General features: G+C 36.9%; 2 protein-coding genes across 4 annotated transcripts in view; both read right to left on the bottom strand.

Annotated features, from left to right (window-relative positions):
• Positions 1-10366, bottom strand: part of Axn (Axin) — a 65407-nt gene extending 55041 nt beyond the window's left edge. For both annotated transcript variants that reach the window (XM_053752172.1, XM_053752177.1), the window contains exon 1: positions 10144-10366. The gene's annotated coding sequence lies outside the window, so the exon portion shown is untranslated. The remainder of the gene's footprint in view (positions 1-10143) is intronic.
• A 790-nt stretch (positions 10367-11156) lies between these two features.
• Positions 11157-20987, bottom strand: part of Hel89B (Helicase 89B) — a 38799-nt gene continuing 28968 nt past the window's right edge. For both annotated transcript variants that reach the window (XM_053751318.1, XM_053751319.1), the window contains 11 exons: positions 20730-20971; positions 20491-20623; positions 19481-19716; positions 18528-18708; positions 17882-18177; positions 17472-17645; positions 16736-16906; positions 16005-16135; positions 15255-15513; positions 14482-14657; positions 11157-14225 (listed from right to left, as the gene is read on the bottom strand). In XM_053751318.1, coding sequence (XP_053607293.1) covers positions 13976-14225; positions 14482-14657; positions 15255-15513; positions 16005-16135; positions 16736-16906; positions 17472-17645; positions 17882-18177; positions 18528-18708; positions 19481-19716; positions 20491-20623; positions 20730-20971 — 2249 coding nt within the window. In that variant the 3' untranslated portion in view covers positions 11157-13975. The remainder of the gene's footprint in view (positions 14226-14481; positions 14658-15254; positions 15514-16004; positions 16136-16735; positions 16907-17471; positions 17646-17881; positions 18178-18527; positions 18709-19480; positions 19717-20490; positions 20624-20729; positions 20972-20987) is intronic.

Here is a 20987-nt window from a genome sequence, read left to right as displayed (position 1 = left end):
ATTGTAATTTTTCTTTATAAAGCTAGAAAAAAGATTATTGGTTCAAATTAAGAAATAGGTAAATTGATAGTGTGTTAAAGGTTGAAGTAGTTTAAATAGTTTAACATTATATTTAACAACTATCATCTAAAGACATCCGTGGGTTTTACTCAATTTTGGTAACATTATTTCAAAGGTGTTCCAACTTCCAAAGCAAAATGAACCACGAATAGAAAAATTTTATTGAAATAGAGTAATGATGCAACTAGATGTTGGCAGGTGCGTAAAAGTAATGTCAGTTGCCTTAAGGCGACTTGAACAAAATCTATCAGCAATAACACACTCAATAAGAAAGAAAGATTAATGGTTTATTTTGTTAAACTTTATAACTAAATCATTTATGTGTCAAAAATACAGCATCGTACAATAAATCCTGGTTACGGATAAGATATAAAAAATCGATAACATTGGGCAAAATATCACGGATCTCACCAAAACTTGCAATACGCACAGTGCGGTCGCGACGCGTGAAATGACAATCGCAAGTCGCAACAAATAAGCAGTAAAGATGATAAAATAAATTACAGGGAAATAACTAATGATCGCGGCGGCGGCGGGGGCCGCGGGCGGTGCATTAAGCCGGCGGCAAACATCAAAGAGCCCTTTGACCGAGCCGACACTCCCACACCCCCGCGCCCGCCCCGCAAACCCCCGGCCCCGCGCTCGTCCGCGATTCCGACTGATATCAATCAATCCGCAGTCTATTAGACTGACGCTTTTTGACAGCTGATGCTTCCTGTCTATTCTAAATCTGAGTTGACCGTGATGAATTAACGTTCAACCCCCGATGGAAACTATTGTTAAGAATAGTGGCCGCAATGTATGATAATAGGCGTCGCTGTCGCTTTACAAGAACATGTCAATTTAAAGAATGTAAGTACAGTATTAAATAAACGTTTTTAAGGGGATCTATTAACAGATATTACAGAATAATTTATTTTTAGTAATGGATGGTGATGAAGCGAATTAATTACGGTACAATCAACGGCCAACACTAAACGTGTATAGCGGCTCCGATGGACACAAACACAGAAACGATAACAGGGATTATGCTACTTTAACTCCAAGCCACTGTTCTCAAAATTGTTTCGGTCCATACAATGTTACCACTTTGATTTCAAACGTGAAAAAAAAAAAGTTTAGAATTATTTACCTACTATAATTCCACTTCAACTCAAAAGTAGAACAGATAAGATGGTGTTTCTTTAGATTTAAAATAATAAAATTAAAATAAAGAGGAATTCCCATTGACTTGACTAAGTCTAGACAGACCTTTGTGCCAGAGGTTGCATTCGCATCGCTCAACTATCGGATATTAGCACTCCACAAAGGCCGATCAAAGTGCATTTTCCACTTTGTATTAAAACAACGGTGCCCCTGCAAAGTCACGATAAACTTAAAACATTTTACTTTGTTAAAAAGTATTAAAAATACAACACGTGTCTAAAAATTACTACATGAATTTAATTTAATTGTTATCGTATAGGATTATACTATTTTAGATTAAAATCCAAATATAAACATGTATTATTTTAAACAGCAGTGAAATATGAACTGATAAGGGCTACACTACTACAGAATGTAAATACAGGCCAGAGAACTAAAGGTCCCAGGTTCGAATCCTACTATTATTGCCCCATGAGTTTGTATAACTATCTAACTTAAGTGTAGTGATTTCATTGAATACCACTTGATTCAGGTGGAGAAAGACTTCGTGAGGAAACCTGCGCATTGGTTGACAGTTCGAGTTCACTAGTGTGTGTGTGACTACTTGACACTATAGACTTTTCTTTTCAAAACCACCTGGCAGCATACCACGTTAGCACATTACTATAACGTTTACATGCTGTCTCTTTTTCCCATATCGTGTACGCAGCACAGCATCGTGTAAAAAAAAAGATAGAGCGTGTGGACGCAATGACGAGCAACGTGTTTTATGTTTCGTAGTATCCCCGCATCACATAGTCGCAACGTTACGAAATTTAAACTACTCTGGTATAATACGTATTTGCGTATCAGATGTGTGATGTTATCGTAACTGTATACTTATCACAATTTATACTTTGACAGCGACCTGCGACGTAGAAAACTAAACCGTTCAAAAACAAATGCAATACAAACAAAATGGAGACACAGACTTATATATTAAAGTTTGTGCATTGAACTTTCATTTGAACACGTGAGAAAATAATATCCGCGCGCTTCGTTTAACGTCCCCGTTAGGGTCCTCACCAATGTTCTTTATTAATTCTTCACTAGCTTTTGTCTACGGCTTCGCCCGCGTCAGTTTCCCACGGGAACACTTATATTTCCGTTATAAAAGTTACCCTAAGTCCTTCTTTAACTACATGCAAAGTTCAACAAGATTGGATATGGAGGTAAAGCGTGAAGAGGTAAGAAACTTAATTTCGCTTTTTGGCCGAGCGAGCGAAGGAAGCGAAGTCTACAAGTCCAATTGGGGCAAAAATACATTTTTCGTATGTATGTATGTATGTTTGTAACGCGATAGCTTTGGAACCGTTAGTTGGTCTGATTTTGATGAAAATTAAAAGGAATGTAGGAACTGTCAATAGAATTTTTAAGTTCGTGGGGCATCAAAATCGGTTAAGTCGTTATTGAAATAGTCACAATTTTGTAAAAACTCATCAAAAATTTATTTCGCTTATTGTGTTCGCGAGGCCCAAATTCGCGGCGAACAACTGGTATAATATTAGTTCGGATTAGAATGCCCCACAGACGGCCAACAATTCTTACCTTTGTTCCTGTAACGCAATCTGATAGCATTTGACCAACAGACAAGGTCGGACAAGTTAATCCTAAATCAATTCTTGGTTAATCCTGGTTGTAAATTTGGCTTAGTACCAAGAATCTTGTTATCTAAAACGTTCCAAATACGATAAAATAAATGTTACGGTCGAAACTTTCCGCATAACTAATTTATCATATTATCATGTCTGCAATTTTGCATACTATTTCTCTTGATGTTTCACTCTTGTGCGGTTTCCCCAGTATGTAAGCACTTCAGTTTTCCAAATATATATATTTTTATATACATATAAGGACAAAGCCAAATGTTTGTTACTTTTCATAGATAATCTATTGGACAGATCCTTTTTTTCTTTTCATTTACACATTCGAAATCTGTGTTAGGTAGTCAAAATAACAATATATAAAATTGGAATCTGAAATGTCACCGCCACTGCAGCCTCCGCTTCGCAGGGAACAAAATCATGAGTTGCATTGCAATCAAAATAGTTGGGGGTCCTCGAGCAGTGTCGAGGTGTCGGCGAGCCGGTAACGAGCCTCTACAAGTGCTCGAGCGGCGCCGCGGGCCCTCACTAAGCGCGCTATTTGAGATCACACCACCCGGCACCCATCTGATTTGTCAGCCGTGAGTTTTCAAAATGTTAGCGTTGATTAACACTAATCAAAATTTGCTTTTCGACAAATAACATAAGCATATAAAAAAAATTCGTTTGATACAATTGTGGTGAGTTGTTTTGAGGAAAATTTTGTGAAAATATGCTTCAATCGAAACCTGGGTTAATATTATCTTAATCCATATAACAGGCACATATGATAAAATCACACACTTATATATTTGTGATTGAAATATTTATGCTTTGAATATTATTTTGGTATTAAATTTATATGGAAAGTCCATTTTGGGCCACGAGTAGCAGTCCGCAAGCGTCTTAATCTGATCTTAAATTCTGATTTAGCTGCAGACGATTGTGTAAAAATGATTATTCTCATCATCAGTATTCTATCATGCCTTTGATTGCGTGAAATATTTATCTAATTAGAGCAGTCAACCATGTGCGTCAGAAATCAATAACCCTATAAGACGCTAACCAAAGAGGTCAGACAGAAGTCTACCAACTGACTTAAACTATATAAAAAATGGTAGATTGTATTCACTTGCAATAAGATCTACAATCTTGAATTGAATTGGTTGGTTAATTGTGAAGAAAAGAAAGCAAAAAAGTCATGAAGTCGTGAATGAAATAGTTTACAGTCCGGCCACTTCGAATGGCAGCAACTGCGGCAATGTTAGGTCATCAGATATTTAATTACAGTGGAATGACAGGGCAATACTGAAGAAATGGATGGAAAGGAACGTTGCGGTATTCCAAGGCATTCACCACAAAATACACGTATAACAAACCAAAGCGAAATACTTTATCTAAAATACCTGAACGTGCCAAGATACAATAAATATCCCTTCAACCCTCCGGGAGTATGCGCGATTAAGTAACTTGAATGAATAGCAAAGTAACTAAACTAAACAGCCAAAAGTATAAAAAAAATGTTGCTACTAATTTGCAAACAACGTAATTATTGAAATTGGAAATCACTATACATATATATGCATTTATAGTGCAAATAGATTATTTCTCTAGACTAAAATTGAGATATTAAAATTAAATTACCAACAATATTTATATTTTTTTCTTTTTTTTTCTTTCTTTATGGTATGCAATAAAAATATTGAATACTGAATATTGAGTATTCTGCCACTAGTCATTAAGTAAGTGCTAAATAGAAACTGTAGTTGGACTTAGCTACAATAACCGTATAACAACAATCAAGACAGCCAAAGACAACCAAGCACAGCATACACCCATCAATTCATTACCAAACGTCGCAGACTCGTGCTCGATTGTCCCGATACAAGGGCCGGATTTAGAAGTTTGCAGACTGTGGGACAATCTAAAGATGCAACACAGCGTGTTACAAAATATTATAAGTGTAACGTTTATTATCTCTTTTCTTCAACAAATTGTTACAAAAGTGTTATCATAGAGCAAAAGATCGGAAACTCCTAATTATTTTTTTCAATAGGTACAAAGGGTATGTGCAAGCAATGACGTTGTCGAATTCTAACACCAATTTGATTCAAGCAGAATTGACAGTAAAATTGAGAAGAAAGATAGAATGATTAAAGTAAAGTTGCTGACCGGTTTTGTTTTGTTCATCTAGTCCCCCTCTTGCTGTAGCTTCCCCTAAATCTGGCCCAGTTGGATTCAATATCATGGCGGATGAAGTATCAGATTGAGCTTTGTCGACGCACAGAACACTTCGAGTGACACTAGAAGCCGGGCTCAAAGGCGACTGTTTGCCCCTTTGTCTTACCGGCAATTAGTCAGTCCGTTCATTTAATTCTATCGGTCGATTAACGACGAGCCAGGTGACCAGTAATTGTGCTCCAGCAATTTGTCTATGGTCCCTACGTTCCGGTTTGCACAAAGCGATGCGTGATCGTGCTCGATGTCTAATTAATTTATCATAAACATGGTTGGTTTGCTTTCATTGTCAATCACGACAGTTCCCGAATTTCCCTTATAGATATTTGCCACATTCAATGTGCACTAATTATTTTGTTAGGGGAATGTTTAAATAGTTGGAATAAAATATCGAGGAACGAACTAAAAAAAGTAAAGTGGGTAAAAATGGAAGTTACTGTCTTGCACTATCCTATCAGGAGGGCCAAATATTCTTCGTTTGTAATTAAAAATACATATTGTAAAGCATTAATCCAATCAACCTCGTCAAGTTGCTATTTGTGTTGCCAACTTGCTCACGGAAAAGATCACAAACTTTGCGCAACTGTAAGTGTAGGCGCCCGCATCGCATCGTTGCAACTTTTATATATCGTGATTGGGATCCGGCCGAAGGTTTACTTCAACTTTCTTCTTGTTTACTTGGACATTTAAATTTTGTGACAGCGGGATATTTTTATTTCAAGACATACATTAACTCTGAATAGAATACAAATAAGTCTCTAGTGTCCATTCTGTACATCCCAGGTGCTCTTCTGGTCACTTCTGGACTTTTGGTGAAATTGGACACTGGATTCAGTGTACATACATTTTACAACTCCAACTCAATTCTATTTGCTACATGTGCTGGTACAAATTAAATTATTGAACAATTACATACATGCCCGATCGTCACAACGTGGGCTGAAATAAACTTTCTACTTCAAGTGACACTCAACAACAAAAGGGAAGATGAAAAAGGAAAAGTATTGTATCAAATCGCACTTATCGGCTTATGCAAAGGAAGCTATGCAGACGGCCGCAACTGCTGCCACTTGACCCACCCCCAAGCCTACCCCTTATCGGCTGTACTGAAGGGCAGTAAGTCCACTCTCGTGGGCTTATGGTGCTGGGCGCAGTGTTCAAATGGATTATGAGACAAAGAGAACATTAAAATTTGTTTTCTTTTTTTTTCATCTGACTGCTCAGCCTTTTCCAGTGTAAAAGCCTCGGGTACTGTGCTCGGGTACAATTTTCCTCTGAAGTTCTCCGTAGCGTAGTAAAGTTGTAGTGCTAGTATTATATTCGTATCTGAAATTCTATGACAAATATTTGTACTTGTAATAACGGATATTTGTCTGCGGTTCTGGGTGTGTTGTGCTCATTTATATTTGTGTGCATCGGATCCAAGTCACAAGCGTACGAAGTGTGGGCCATTGAGTTTTGCCAATTGAAAATTTAAGATGTTTCTTTTGCAATGTTAAAGTAGCTAATTGTGAATTTTTTTTTTTACTTTTTCATTATAGTCGTACCTATCTGGAGATTCTGGGTTCGATTCCCAGTCATTTACAGTGTTCCTAACAATATGGGTTTAGTCTACGTTTTTATGATAGGTAAGGCAGGAAGCACAGCTAAAAAACTTTATTCAGCAATTAAAACAAAATATATCGAGAGGAATATTTTATTGATACGTTTAATTTGATTTATCAGATGACTTTCTGCCAAATATGTTTACACAAAAAGTCCTTTAATTTTTGCGCAACCAAAATATTCGAGAGTAATTTAGTAGTCAGCGGTATCGTATTAATTTACCGTTAACATTTTAATGGTTGATGCGCAATAATATTTCTTATTACCGGATGTTTAGGCATCCAATGGTTACACGGACCAATATTTAGATCATCCTGTTTATATCGCGCAGCTTCCACGAAATACTTACGGGACACCATGACATGAAAAAAAATAGAATAAACATAAAAAGACAATCGTGTTTTTTGGCGAGAGCCTTCAAAGGCACTCATTAATAAGTTCTGAAAATAAAGTACCTATAACCTTTATACTATTCCTCCTACATATTATACTTCCTTACATATAAAACAAAATCATCTGCGGCGTCTGTCTGTCTGTTCGCGATATACTTAAATAGGTACTACTGCACGGAATTTCATGTGGTTTTCACTATGATTCCTGAGGAAGGTTGGGTGTATAATTTATTATATTTTTACCCGGGCGAAGTCGGGACGGGCGACTAGTATTCTTTAAGTATTACTCATTAAAATAGCTAACTACCTGCCTGATCAGTCATAATTTGGCTATGCTAAAGGAATCTTTTTTTGACATATAACAATACTACTATATAATTACTATAATTACGACACCTTTTTGGGAGTTTAGAAATAGTATCAGTGACACATTGTTAGCCCATCGCCAATGAGAAAAATGTCGAGTAGCCGCCCTAGTGTATACAGTTCTTTCCCTTAATTGACTTTTATAATCTGCGCCTGACAGATTCTATGTTTTTCTTTCCTCTCCAGATCAGAATGGAATCGAAACAAATTATTGATGATAAGATAAAAAAATATTGACTAATATTTTCAATATAATGGTATGCATTATGTAATTTTGTTTTGGAGTCAATCACTTAGCATTTTTCTGGCCAAAGTCTACGTAGGTGTATCTATCAATCAAAGAAAAAAAATTACAAATTTGTATCTTTTTGAGATCAAAAAGGTAGGTAGGTGCCTAAGCCCAGTACGTTGTGGGCAGGCATTATAGGACGCTTTGATAAAAAAATTCATGACAATACAGGGGTAAGACTTGTACATTTTGCTAAATATATTATCTAAAATAGCACTAACTTATTTGTATTGGAAATGAACTTTATATAATTTCGAAACGATACAAAGTTGAATTGGGGAAATAATTTTCCTAATTAAATAAATATAAATCATCAATATTCACTCATAGGAAATATGAACTAACCAATACTACGAAAATACAATTACATACAATTTGTTTTAGTTTATTTTTATTTGTATTTCGATTTCTTTTTTCAATTTAAATGGTGACCCTTTGCCTGAGACGTACAAATTGTGACCTTAAAGATGTTTTCTATTTTTTTTTTGCTGGAAACCAAATACTAAAACAATAATGCGGATAAAGATCTGTACTTTCTATATAGTGAAACCCTGTGAGCTCTGTCGCATCTTCCTAGGGCGGCGAGATCAAAGGTACGACACGCCACCGCGCCCATTGATGTTGGCACAAAGGGAATTGATTGTTGCAAACCTCTCTTTTTAAAGATAGGGATTGATTACACATCTGCTTTTTTATTATGTTTCTTTTTTTGTTTACTTTGTCTATGATATTGCTAAATTTATAACATACATTACCTCTTTAGAGAATATATGTATTTATTTTGCGAGACTTTCTAGGATAGGGAGGAATACCTTTTATATTTTTATTTGTTGGAAGAGATTGCCAACACTTGATGTACCTACACAATACATGACTAGAGGTAATTAAACTAGGCAGATGCTTCAATGAATACATTTTCTATTCTTGGAAGCTGAATAATTTTCTATACATGTGTTGCTATAACAGACAGATTGGATATTGTTTCATCAATAACCTAATTTAATGGAACAAAGTAAAACTGCCACACGCAAAGGAAATTTCAAAAAGTGTTTTGTACACTTATTTTCAGGAATCAGTATGTACACTATACTGAGAGCATGGGCATAACCTGAGTACATAAAAACCAAAGTAATGGTAGTTTCAAATTTAATAAAATGTTTTCTCTACAATCCTGGTACTAATGTTAAAATACTCGTGGATAAATTTGCTAAAAATAGACATATAAAATAAAATTTTGATACTTTCATTTATTCTCAACTACTGCGCTGGGCTAGCTCAACTAAGCAGCAGTGCAGACTGTTTACGCAAAGAGGGCCAATGTCAAGCCAATTTACGTATTGATATGAATATTATAAAGATATACTATTGATACTAATATTATAAACAGAAAAGATTTGTATTTTTGTTTGTAATTAATAAACTGAAAAACAAATGGACCAATTGTGATAAAATTTGACATGTAGACAGATGAAACCTTTAGGAGTAACATAGCCTTTTTTATTATATTATGGTTTTACCTAAGTAATGCCGGGACAGACCTCTTGTAAATTAATATAAGTACATTATATGCACTTAGTATATTATATGCACTTAGGATACTATTGCCATGAAATTCTTAAAAAAAAGTAACAAAAATGTAATACTGATAAAGATCATTATTCTTTTTATCATCTTATTGAGTATGTTATTGCTAACATAACTAGGTGTTAGATTTAGTTAAAGTAACATAAAGGCATCTGACATTACTGAATCCTTTTGGTTTATGATCTACAATGATTTAGTAGTATGTGACATAAATATACTTTTAATTATATATGATTAAATTACCAAAATATCATTTGATTGATTGATTGAAATATGAATGATTTAAGATACTTATATTTTGAATAATTCACTTATTTTTACATGTTTACTTTCAAATGTTGATTATGTCAGAGAATAAGTATGATTCTGCAACACAACACTAATACCTATAAAATGTCCATCTTTTGAATTGTAATATACATATTTGCCTGAGAAGAAAAACAAAAACAGATTATACAAAAAAACAGCTTGAACTTGTTACAATATATAAAGTAAAAAGACCCAAAAAGTGAAGCATGTGCTAAGAAGTTTGGTAAACAATAAAACTTTTGGAAAGTTTTGATCAACTTGAAATTAAACAAAACATTCCCGCCATCGACGTTCCATCCTCCATTAAATTACGAGCAATAGTCAAGAACATAATGCTACAGCTCACAGACAGACAGCATCCTAACCTTTCCATGAATGTGGATTATTTATAACCATTACCGGACCATTCTCATCTGCATCTTACCAAATTCATTAGGCTAATTATGAAGTTTACGATCACAAAATTACACATTAGTATCTAAATTTATATAAATATAGAAGTGTAATCTTGGAATAAGCTTCGTTTTCTTACCTCGTTGACACCTGAATTCCCGAGTGATCCCAGAGTTCGTTGGAACTTCACTCACAAAACTTGTAACTTTCAACAATAACTTTTCGAATTCAATAATACTTTGACACTTTCTATAACTTGAAGTCCAGTCTTTTAAGGTATAAATGAACAGAAAACAATGTTTTCACATAGAAAACAAAATTTTATTCACACGATTGACGTCGCTTCGCCATGGTGTTGACGCACATTAGCGAAATCTGTTGGATTTTTTGGGTACTACACTAATTCATTTTACGCAAACTAAATGGTATGATACAGTTTTAAAAAAATACAATTGTTTAGAAACTCAATAACATATTTTAACTGTTTATATCTGCAAAATTTTGGTGCGTACTTTTTCTTTGAGATATATATAGCAATCAGTCAGGTATATTACCTGAATCATATCAATCATTACCAATCATTCATACCTACGATATACCTATATCGTTTTTTGAATGTCAAAAATATATAGGTACTTAGTGTCATCGCTGATTCAACAAATAATTTAAATAAAAAATAGTGCTGTCGTGATGTCGTATCATGGGTTCCGTAGGTAATGTAATAACGATAACTTCCATGGATATTATCATACAGCTACCTATCCTTTCGGATTATGGAAGATTTCCTTAGTTATGTTTGTACAACCTAGTAGGTGCATAAATATTCTAGAAAAATTATCTACTACCTATAGAAAACTATGTACCCCTATTAATTAATAGGTATTACTAAATCCATGCCTCTACCTCAGTCCACAGAGCCTCTAAGCAGAGCCTGAGCTCTGAGCTAGCTAAGCTAAGCTAAAATTACTAACATAGCTGGGATCTGGGGGCTACTTAATTTTAATCTATATAAGATTACAGAAAATTTTCCTTTCTCACACGATTTGATTTTCTTTTGCAGTAGTGTGAAAGCGTCATTTTTTCCGACAAATTTTTTTTTTAACAAGTTACAAAAAGAAAATTGTTATTGGGGTAGTCAAAATAAAAACAACATTTAGAAGAAAACACGCTTTATTTGGATCGAAACAAATTCACATCAATACAATTAACGAATAAACACGAAAAAAGGGTAAAGTGATGTTTTTTAATCTAACAATACGCAATGGTCCACATAGAAACGAGCACATAATATACAAAAAAAATAAATGAAAGTACGTTACAATGCTATAATATAGCTTGAAATTCTTTTGCTGAATCAAATAAAACAAAAATAAAGGAGAGTTGTGATACACGCCACAATAAATAAAATACTTGAAAAACTACTACTAATTTATGTGCCTTTGCCATATCTTAGCAGATGTCCACCAATGTTTGAAACCGCGCTTAGCACTCGCATACTAGATTTAAAAAATCAATATTCGTAAGACAGGCAGGAAATAAAAACACAAAATACAATATTTAAATCGTAACCGTATTTAATATAAAAGTAACTTATGTATTAATATTTGCTATTTTCGTTTCACTTTAGCAGGTACAAAAGAGCAAGTAAAAACGATAGGGCGCCGTTATGGCGCTTCTAAAACTACAAAAATGACTAAAGCGATGACTGTCATCTTACGAACTACAATAAATAATCCATTATCGACGAAGAAGGTGAAACAATGAGGTATTTAATTACTAAATAAGGAACCCATCCTGATTCGCGAAAGTAATATCAATATAGACTTTAGTTGCCAAAAACATGTCTACACTAAATGAATTTAAATAGTAAGACAAATGCTAAACAATAACGAACTTATTAATAAAAAAACAATTACGTTAAAATGTTCTGTCTCGTTCTGTCAATGTCAAATATTGTAAAATGTGATTGGCACGAAAACTTTTTTAAAGCAGATTTAATCTTTTTTATGAATAAAAGAATATATAAAAATATAGTTGCAAATGTAGGTCCGTGATTTTAAGTTAAAGGTTTTGGTTTGGTTACATAAGAATTTAAAATTACTTAAATTTAACTAGTGTTTTGTAGTGTTTACACACGCGAATACTTGTTGCAGCACTTTAGCTGGCAGGCAAACAATAATTTATTTAAAAAAAATTAAAATATTACCATTACAGATATTAATTACACCTAATTATTCCATATCATGACATACTCAATCTGTTTGTTTGTCCATATATATTTTATTTATATATTTATACTTTCTAGCAACGGTGATTTTAAAATTAAAGCTTCTATTTATTAAAGTGGATAATTGACAATGTTGTGCTTATAATGTGATCAAAATTATTTTGTCAGCTTGTAGGAAGAGCTTGACAAATGTATTATAACGTTCTTAAACTTCAAACTAGTGGCTTCTTAAACACGAGCCAAAACACTGACTTTACCAAATAGTACAAATAGTTTGTATGATAGGGCAAACATTTTTTTCGCATGTTCCGATAATTTGAATTGGGTTTTAGAAGCCACCACGCAAACAGTTTGCATAACGACTCGTATGCTCTATTATAATATTGATAGATAAATTACTACTAATTCTAATCACTTAATTAAAAATATGGAAAAGATTCAGAATCGTCGAAGGCGTTTATAATCGAAGAAATCTGTAGATTATTTTATTTGATTAAAAGCTCAAAGATAAGGCAAATTTCTAAAGCTGTCTGTTACTACACCTATAAGTGGAACTGTAATTGATATATTCCGTAATTATATTATTTCCCATCCAAGTACAGTATACATTCTTACAAAAAAGAGACTAAAATTTACATAATACCAAATAATGTGAATTATAGTAAGAAAATGGTTCAAGCTATATATTTCGCGCCACGAGATTTAGAGGTTCTATAAGCCATTTTGATATTGCGCAGAAAAACAAATAGTTCCAATTCTCGTGGCGCGCGATACACCAATTTTTATTACATTCATATAAAAAAAAATATGTTCCTTTGTTACCTTCAATGCTTATCGCAACGAACGAAAAAAAAAACGATGTGTTTTATAATATAAAAAGATATTTATAAAATTCACAATTAATTTTGGAAAGAGCATAGTAAAAACCTCTATAAACCATTGGTAACAAAAAGCCTCTATAGGTTCCGTGCTACTCTTTGACATAACATGTTTATTGGCCACTAATCACATTTGTCATACTTGTACAGTTATTAAAATACTTTACATTTTTTAAACATAATTTTTAGCATACCAACGTTCCATATGACGCGTTGGTAATAAAAACTGAAATCAAGGGCTGTAATTTTTGGAAAACTAAATTAATACAAATACAATATCACGTGTTTATTTTGTGACAACCCTTACTGCATTGACAACGCTGGCGACGGTTTTGTTCTTTGGCAAGGCCGTCGAACATCTGTATGAATCTCATTCAACTGATTCTATATTCTACTTAGTATTGCAGTGGTAGAATATATATAATATTGAAATAAGTCACTAGTATCCCAGCATTCAGTTGTATCACTTATCCTCCTCAACACCCAACCTCACATGGCGATCCTGCCAGGATGCCAGAAGTGTGCTCACACACGCACAATCCAAATTCAAATCATAACAAAATTTTGCCGTAACATAATTGCACTGTATGACATAATTTGGTTTATCAATAAATAATTTTAATTTTTAACTTTACCATAAAAATTCAATATCTGTCGTCTTTACGCCTGATTTTTTGGTCTCTAAAACGAGGCGTCACATCAATAAAGTTTATTTAAAACCACAACACACATATCAGTGTGGTTATCTGCACACGTCATATTGCTGTCAATATGACGTGTGCGTAAAAATTACTGTTTTTCAAAGTTCTGTTTTTTTAAAAGCGTCAGTCAAAATTACTGTTTTTCAGACTATTATTCAAGCATCACTACGCGGCCATTTTCTTCAATCCCTTAATAAAATTGGACATGTCATACTCTTCTTCGTACAGCTGATCGTCCCAGAGGTCGGGCAGCGAGTCAAGCACGGACTTGCTGGACCCGGGGCGGGATGGGTCGCCGGGAGGGGCTCCGGACAGCTGGAACAGATCGAGCAGCTGGTCGGTGCCCATCGTCTCCATGGCCGCATTCTCGCTGCTTATCACCGTGTTGGCTGTGCCCAGCTTGAATTTTTGTAGTCTGAAAATTTCAAAAGATAGTTTCGATTGTTTGCATAACTAATATTTTTGTAATAGCGTGTTGCATTTATCGTCTAAGCTGAGCATTGTCACTTTTACAGATTTGTTACTGTGTCATGTCAATTTTCTGCACCGTACATAAAAAAAATACCGTACTAGACTGCCTCAGCCCCGCGTATCATCTCACAACTATTGATAAAGAAATGACAATACGGCTGTGGTCCGACCTGTGGTAGTGATAAGTTGTGAATAGTTACCCCATGATCTTCTCCTCGAGCGTGCCCCTGGTGATGAGCCGGTATACATTGACGACCTTCTTCTGGCCGATGCGGTGCGCGCGGTCCATCGCCTGCAGGTCCTTCATGGGGTTCCAGTCGTGCTCAACGAAGATCACCGTGTCCGCCCCCGTCAGGTTCAGGCCCAGCCCGCCGACCTGGGTAAAGTAAATAAATGCGATGTAAAAAGATTAGAGTTTATAAATCAAAATCGAAAATTTTGAGCGAGGAGTTTATATAGTGGAGGATAGTGACGCCGATGGTGAAATGTCGTTTAACGATCGAAGTATATACTGTACTATTGCGTGGAAATTAATAACAATTTAAAAATGAATTCTAATGTTCGTAGATGTGCGCGCTCGTTTGTCTTGGCTAGATGAGATACTGGCCACGTATAAGTTGATTAGACGAAGGATTTTCTGCTCTAGAACATTTTTAATTTGACGCCATTGAGCAAAAAATAAATGCACAGACGGAGAACTTACCTTATACTCTAGAACACACTTTAAAATGTAATTGTGGGCATGACCCTAGATCGACTCCAGAATAAAAATTATAACATTTTATGATATCCATACTAATATTATAAAGAGTAAAGATTTGAATTTTTGTTTCTATTGAATAACCTCAAAAAGGCAGATTTTGATGAAATGACAGGAGTGACATGATTATGTTACTTTTTATTATACTTTAAACACTAACGAAGCCGGGACGAGCCGCTGCTATATTATCATACACATGACCTAGGTACATACCGCAGTAGTCAAGAGCAACAAATCAATGGAGACGTCATTGTTAAATCTGGTGACGATGGCGTGCCTCTGATGCGGCGGCACGGAGCCGTCCAGCCGCAGGTACGTCACGGCTGGGAGGTGCTTCTTCAGCAAGTCTTGTTCCACGATGTCCAGCATCTTCTTCAGCTGGCAGAAAATGAGCGCTCTGTGCTGCGACACGACCGCCTCGGCCTCCACCTCGGAGGCTGTGGTGCCGATGCCGCAGTCGAGGAGGAGTTGTCTGGAAGGACAATTTACATGGTTAATTGACTATTGAAGATTTTTGTGTTTTTTCAAGGTAAAGGGTTTTTGAATAGGTTATGTCTTTTCGAAATTCTTCTGGTAGGAGCTCTTATTTGACACCTATTTTTTTAGTCCAGAAAAACCCTTATCTTTACACATTACAAAATGAAGTCTCCCCGTGTCGTGTTTGTATGACCACGATAAACTCCGAAACTACCGAACGGATTTTTGTACGGTTTTCACCAATAGTTATAGTGATTCCCGAGGAAGGTTTAGGTGTGTATTTATAATGGATTTACCCGAGCGAACTCGGGACGGATCGTTACTTTGAATATTCACTTTTAAGTTTATTTTTTACCCTGTCATGTCTACTCGACTATAAAGATAATTGTCAAGAATTCAAATTCAGAAATTAGACCTTCGCATGCAATTTTTCAGGTCAAATTTTATACTATATATAGTAATTTCACAAACTAGTGGCAAACTGACTTGAGAGCGGGCAACTTGGCCGAGTGGTCGATGTCGTCCAGAGCGGAGCGCTGCAGCAGCAGAGCCTCGGGGTGCTCCGCCGTCAGCACCAGCTTCGGGTGGTTGCACACGTTCTGCAGGTAGTGCAGCGCCTGTCGCAACGTGCATAACTCTAATATTGCATCACATATCTCTTATAATAATATATATATTAGTACCGATCACACAGATTGAGCTATCCCCAAAGTAAGTTCCAAACTCGTGTTATGGTATACTAACTCAACGATAATATATTTTATAACAAATACATATATAGATAAACATCCAAGTCCCAGGCCAATCAGAAAGAGATCATTTTCCATCATGACCCGAGCGGGGATCGTGATGAGGGACAAAATATGTAAGCGCTTTGGCTCGTTTCATCTCATGTAGTTCGCGCACCTCTTTCTTGAATGATCAAAATAAAAGATATGACGAAGTCTATAACTTTCTCTGTCTACGGTTTACACTGAATTATCCTACTTCCTACTAACATAAATACGAGAGTTTGTGAGGATGTACGTGTTTGTGTATGTTTGTTACTCTTTCATGGAAAATCTACTGGATAATTGCTATGACTTTTGGTACACGGGTGGAATATAACCGGGAATAACACATAGGGTTTGCATAACACATTTTTTATCCCGAAATTCCCATGGGAGCGAAGCCCCGGGGCGCAGCTAGTTATAAATAGATGTAGATTGATTAATTACTTGGAACGCGTGTGTATGATTGGTGAGTCCCTGCGGCATGTGTTCCTTAGACAGCTGCTCGTATAGCTTCCTCTGCAGTGGACTCAGTTCGCAGTAGTAGTCCTGTGTTATCTTCGGCGGGAGCTCTTTGACCACGTCTTCTTTCACTCTACGCAGCATGAAGGGTAGCACCTGAAGTAATATGACATCTGTCAACACTAGCGTTGAAAGTTCAGAAAAATAAGACATGTTTTTTCGGTTTTCATTCAATGTATACTACAAAATATCAGATGTTTTTTTAATCTCATAAAAATATAACAAACTACCTATCAGAAAATTTTCAAAAATTAAAAATAAATATAATAAAAGCAAAAAGTTTAAACGTAGAAAAATATCTCCTCTGAACGTTTTCCTAGTTGCTAACTCAGCTGTTGAGTGTCGAAGGTCTGTGTCAAATTTCTACTTTTTCGTCTTCACTTCGCACGGTCATCGGCACCCCTAATTGTCAGATTATCAGTTTTTTTTTTCAACGCTAAGGTAGGTAACATATTTATATTCTAAGATACCAAATTACTTCAGCTTACAAAGCCGGATGCCACACCTAGTTCTAAATCCATACTAATATTACAAAGAAAAAAGATTTGTATTTTTGTTTGCAACTCAAAAACGACTAAGCCGACTTTGACGAAATTTGGCACAGGCGTAGACGAAACCTTCAGGAGTGACATAACGGGCCGCTAGTAAATAAATAAATGACCTGTCTGTGCAGCGCCTCGCAGGCCAGCGCGCCCGCCTGCAGCTGGTGCGGCGTAGCCTTGGCTTCGCGCGCCGCCAGCAGCGGCCGCGAGTACCGCGCCGTGAACTGCCGCTCCGTGCCCAGCAGTCCCGGCATCAGGAAGTCGAACAGCGACCACAGCTCCAGCACGTTGTTCTACAAACACATGTCCATGAAGCGGTGGTGGTGGTGGTGTAATGTGGATCGAAAGGTTCGTATCCTACTCGTGCCATACGAGTTGGTATACCGATCTGACTCATAGACCACCACTTGCTTCCGGTGAACGGAAACATCGTGAGGAAACTTTCACACCGGTCTGTATATGAGACTACCTGCCAGCTACGGGAAATAGTTACAAAAGTCATGTCTAATAAACATGGCAAATATCTCACCTGAATAGGCGTTCCAGACAATATCAGCCGATGATTCGCAATCAACTGTTTAATAGCCTTAAACGCCTTTGTCTTCCCATTCTTGATGACGTGTCCTTCGTCCAATATACAATAGTTCCATCGTATACTACTGAAGAAATCTATGTCCTTTCTAACGATGTCGTATGACGCTACAATGAGGTTGTGGTGTCTCACTCGCGACCGTAATCTCTCTCGCTCTACAGGTGGGCCGACGTATTGGAGGGGCTTTAGGTATTGGGAGGGGATGAATTTGTTCACTTCGAACACCCAGTGGCCTGAAATGAAAAAAATATGTAGCTATCAGGGCCTATTGCTGGGCAAAAGTCGCTGAAAATAAACTCATTATAGATTTCTTCTGAAACCTATCTCGACCACCATTCTCTTATAAATAAAGACTATATTTGTCAATTGATGTCTTTGGAAAAAATGATGTGGTAAAGTTGGTTGAGCCGCTTATTCTTCACATGTGCTTTCGAAGTCGGCAGTAGTAAGTAATTTTTGACGTCAATAAGTGATGTATATAATCCGAAGTTGAAAAAAAGAGTTTCGATTTATTTTTCGAATTCTCTCAAAATTTCCTAAATATTATTATGTAGAAAACTGTGAAGAATAAAGAAACGGTTACCTGTGAGAGTGGGGGGGCACACCACCAGCGACGGCAGCTCCGGCCTGTTCTGCTGCTGGCGCTCGTAGTGCGCGCCGGCAACTACCACGATAGACTGCAGCGTCTTCCCCAAGCCCATGTCGTCGCACAGTACGCCGTGAAGTTTGTACGTGTAGAGGAATCGGAGCCAGTTCACGCCTGCCTGGTAGGAAAAAAAATGTAAAAAACAAAAATCATAATTGCAATAAATAAAAAAAATTCATTCAGTCGTATTCCTCATGGCTGAGGGTCGTGGTACACTCAACAATTTTCGGAAAACAAAAAAAAATGGCTTCTACCTATATCCAAAAGATATACGCATAGAGGCATGTATTGTATATGGACGAATAAACCAATTTCGATAAAATTATAGTAGTAAATATAGTTTCGAATAGCACATAGTTTAATTTTCAACCCGAAATTGCAGGAGCTAGTACCTACGCAATAAAATATCATAAATAATTGTGGTTCATTTTGTAAACAAATTTGGCTCGGAATTCTAACAACTTTCACAGTATTTTTGCTTTCATTAAAAACATTAGACGTAACCTCTTCCCTCGTGGTACTTAACTATGGAACAGACTTCCCTCAGCAGTGTTCCCTAATAGTTTCGACATTGGGTCTTTTAAGAAGAGAGTTTATCGCTTTCTTAAAAAGTCGGCAACGCACCAGTGACCCTTACCGGGTTGCCGGTGTTCATGGGCTGCGTTTTTGCTTACCATCAGGCGACCTGCATGCTAGCTACATCATAAAAATAAATTAATAGGAAAACCGCCATTTTTTCCACATAATAAAACGTGAATGCACCTCCCAAAATAAACATTTTTTTACTCTTCACCCTCTTCTGAGGATAAGCCTCCCAGTACAGTTTTCACCCTTCCCGAGTCAAAATCTAAAGGCATCCTATTTCAAAATCAACACTTTTGTTTATTTACCTGCTGATAACTCCTCAACTCTGTGGACACTTTAATCGGAATCTTGTAATCCTTGATCATTTTAGGATTGAACAGCTGTTCCAGGAAGTCCTTGTCCCTCGCCCGTCTCTCCTTCAGTTCCACAGAAAGACCCTCGGGCTCTGGTATAGCGCCATCTAGCGGCATCAGTTGTATGAGCGAGGCGAAACACCGGGTGGACATCACTCGTACTGCTTCGCAGTGGTCGCTCATGCGGCCTGCGGGGAAAATAAATATCAATCAATAAATATATAAGAACAAATCACACTGATTGGAGTTAGCCCCAAAGTAAGTTTGAGACTTGTGGAATAACTCAGCGATACTATATTCTATAACATAATACATAAATAGATAAACATCCAAGACCGGGGTTCGACGAACCCGGGACCTCCAGTGTAGCAGTCTGGCATGGTGGCCATGGAGGTCGCCAAAAATAAATTTGTTTTACATTTTTATTTAAGGGTTAAGTTGCTTGCTTCAGTTGCGACTGAAATCGGCGTGTATCAGTGACGTAATGGGCGACTCAAAGCGCCTTTTTTGTACTATTTCCTTGCACAGAGTATTGCCATTTCGGTAATGAGGAGGTTATGCTGCCCGCCTTCTTGGAACCCTTCCTCGCGGCGTCGTTCTGGTATATTATTTTCATTTATAATATTAGGCTAATTTGTAATGTAAAAATGAAAATGTTCAATTGATTTACTACCAAAAAATATAAGTTTATAGTATTTTCCGTAGTCTTATTAGATGTCCCATTGATGGGAAAACCTATACATTTTAAAGTAAAACATATATTGACCATGACAATAATTTCCTAAAGTCAATTTCAATTTACTATATCGCTGTAGAATCATAAAAAAAATATGTATGAAATTATTATGGACACAATCACACTATGGAACCGCTCCGTTTCATTCCGCTGTTCGTTTCATGATACAGCGTTCCTAATAATATAAGCACTTAACGTTTTCAAGAAAATACGGTGTTTAACTCACCGAGCAACGGTAACACGAATAGTGCGATGTAGGGAACCATTCTCAGCTGCAGCGCGTCCACCACCCGCGCCACCGCCTCCGCCGCGCCGCAGCGCGCGCGGGTACACACGCATTCGTTTAGTGTCGGAATCAGCTGGAAATTTTATCTTATTATAACTTTGATGCAAATACAAATTCAATCAATCAATATATAATGAAGGTACATGTATAACGTGAAGCGTCAGACGGTGTGTGTATACCTGGTGCATGAGCGCGTGCACGACGAGCGCGACGTCGCAGAGAGCCATGGCGGCGAGCGCGCGCGCGGCCATGTGTCGCAGCGCGGTGTAGCGCGCGCGCGTCAGTGCACTCGCCGCGCGTGCGCACTCGCGCGCGCGCAGGCGCCGCCACAGCGCGCCGTGCAGCGACCCGCACACCGCTTCGAACACTTGCAGGCGGGATATTATTTCCTCCGCCGCGTCGACGGTTTGCGCTTCTAGCTCTTTAACGAAACGTTT

The sequence above is a fragment of the Plodia interpunctella genome, chromosome 11 (genome assembly GCF_027563975.2).
Source record: "Plodia interpunctella isolate USDA-ARS_2022_Savannah chromosome 11, ilPloInte3.2, whole genome shotgun sequence".
Classification (NCBI taxonomy): domain Eukaryota; kingdom Metazoa; phylum Arthropoda; class Insecta; order Lepidoptera; family Pyralidae; genus Plodia; species Plodia interpunctella.
The sequence above is the reverse complement of the archived record's forward strand: the minus strand, read 5'-3'. Positions and strand labels throughout refer to the sequence as shown.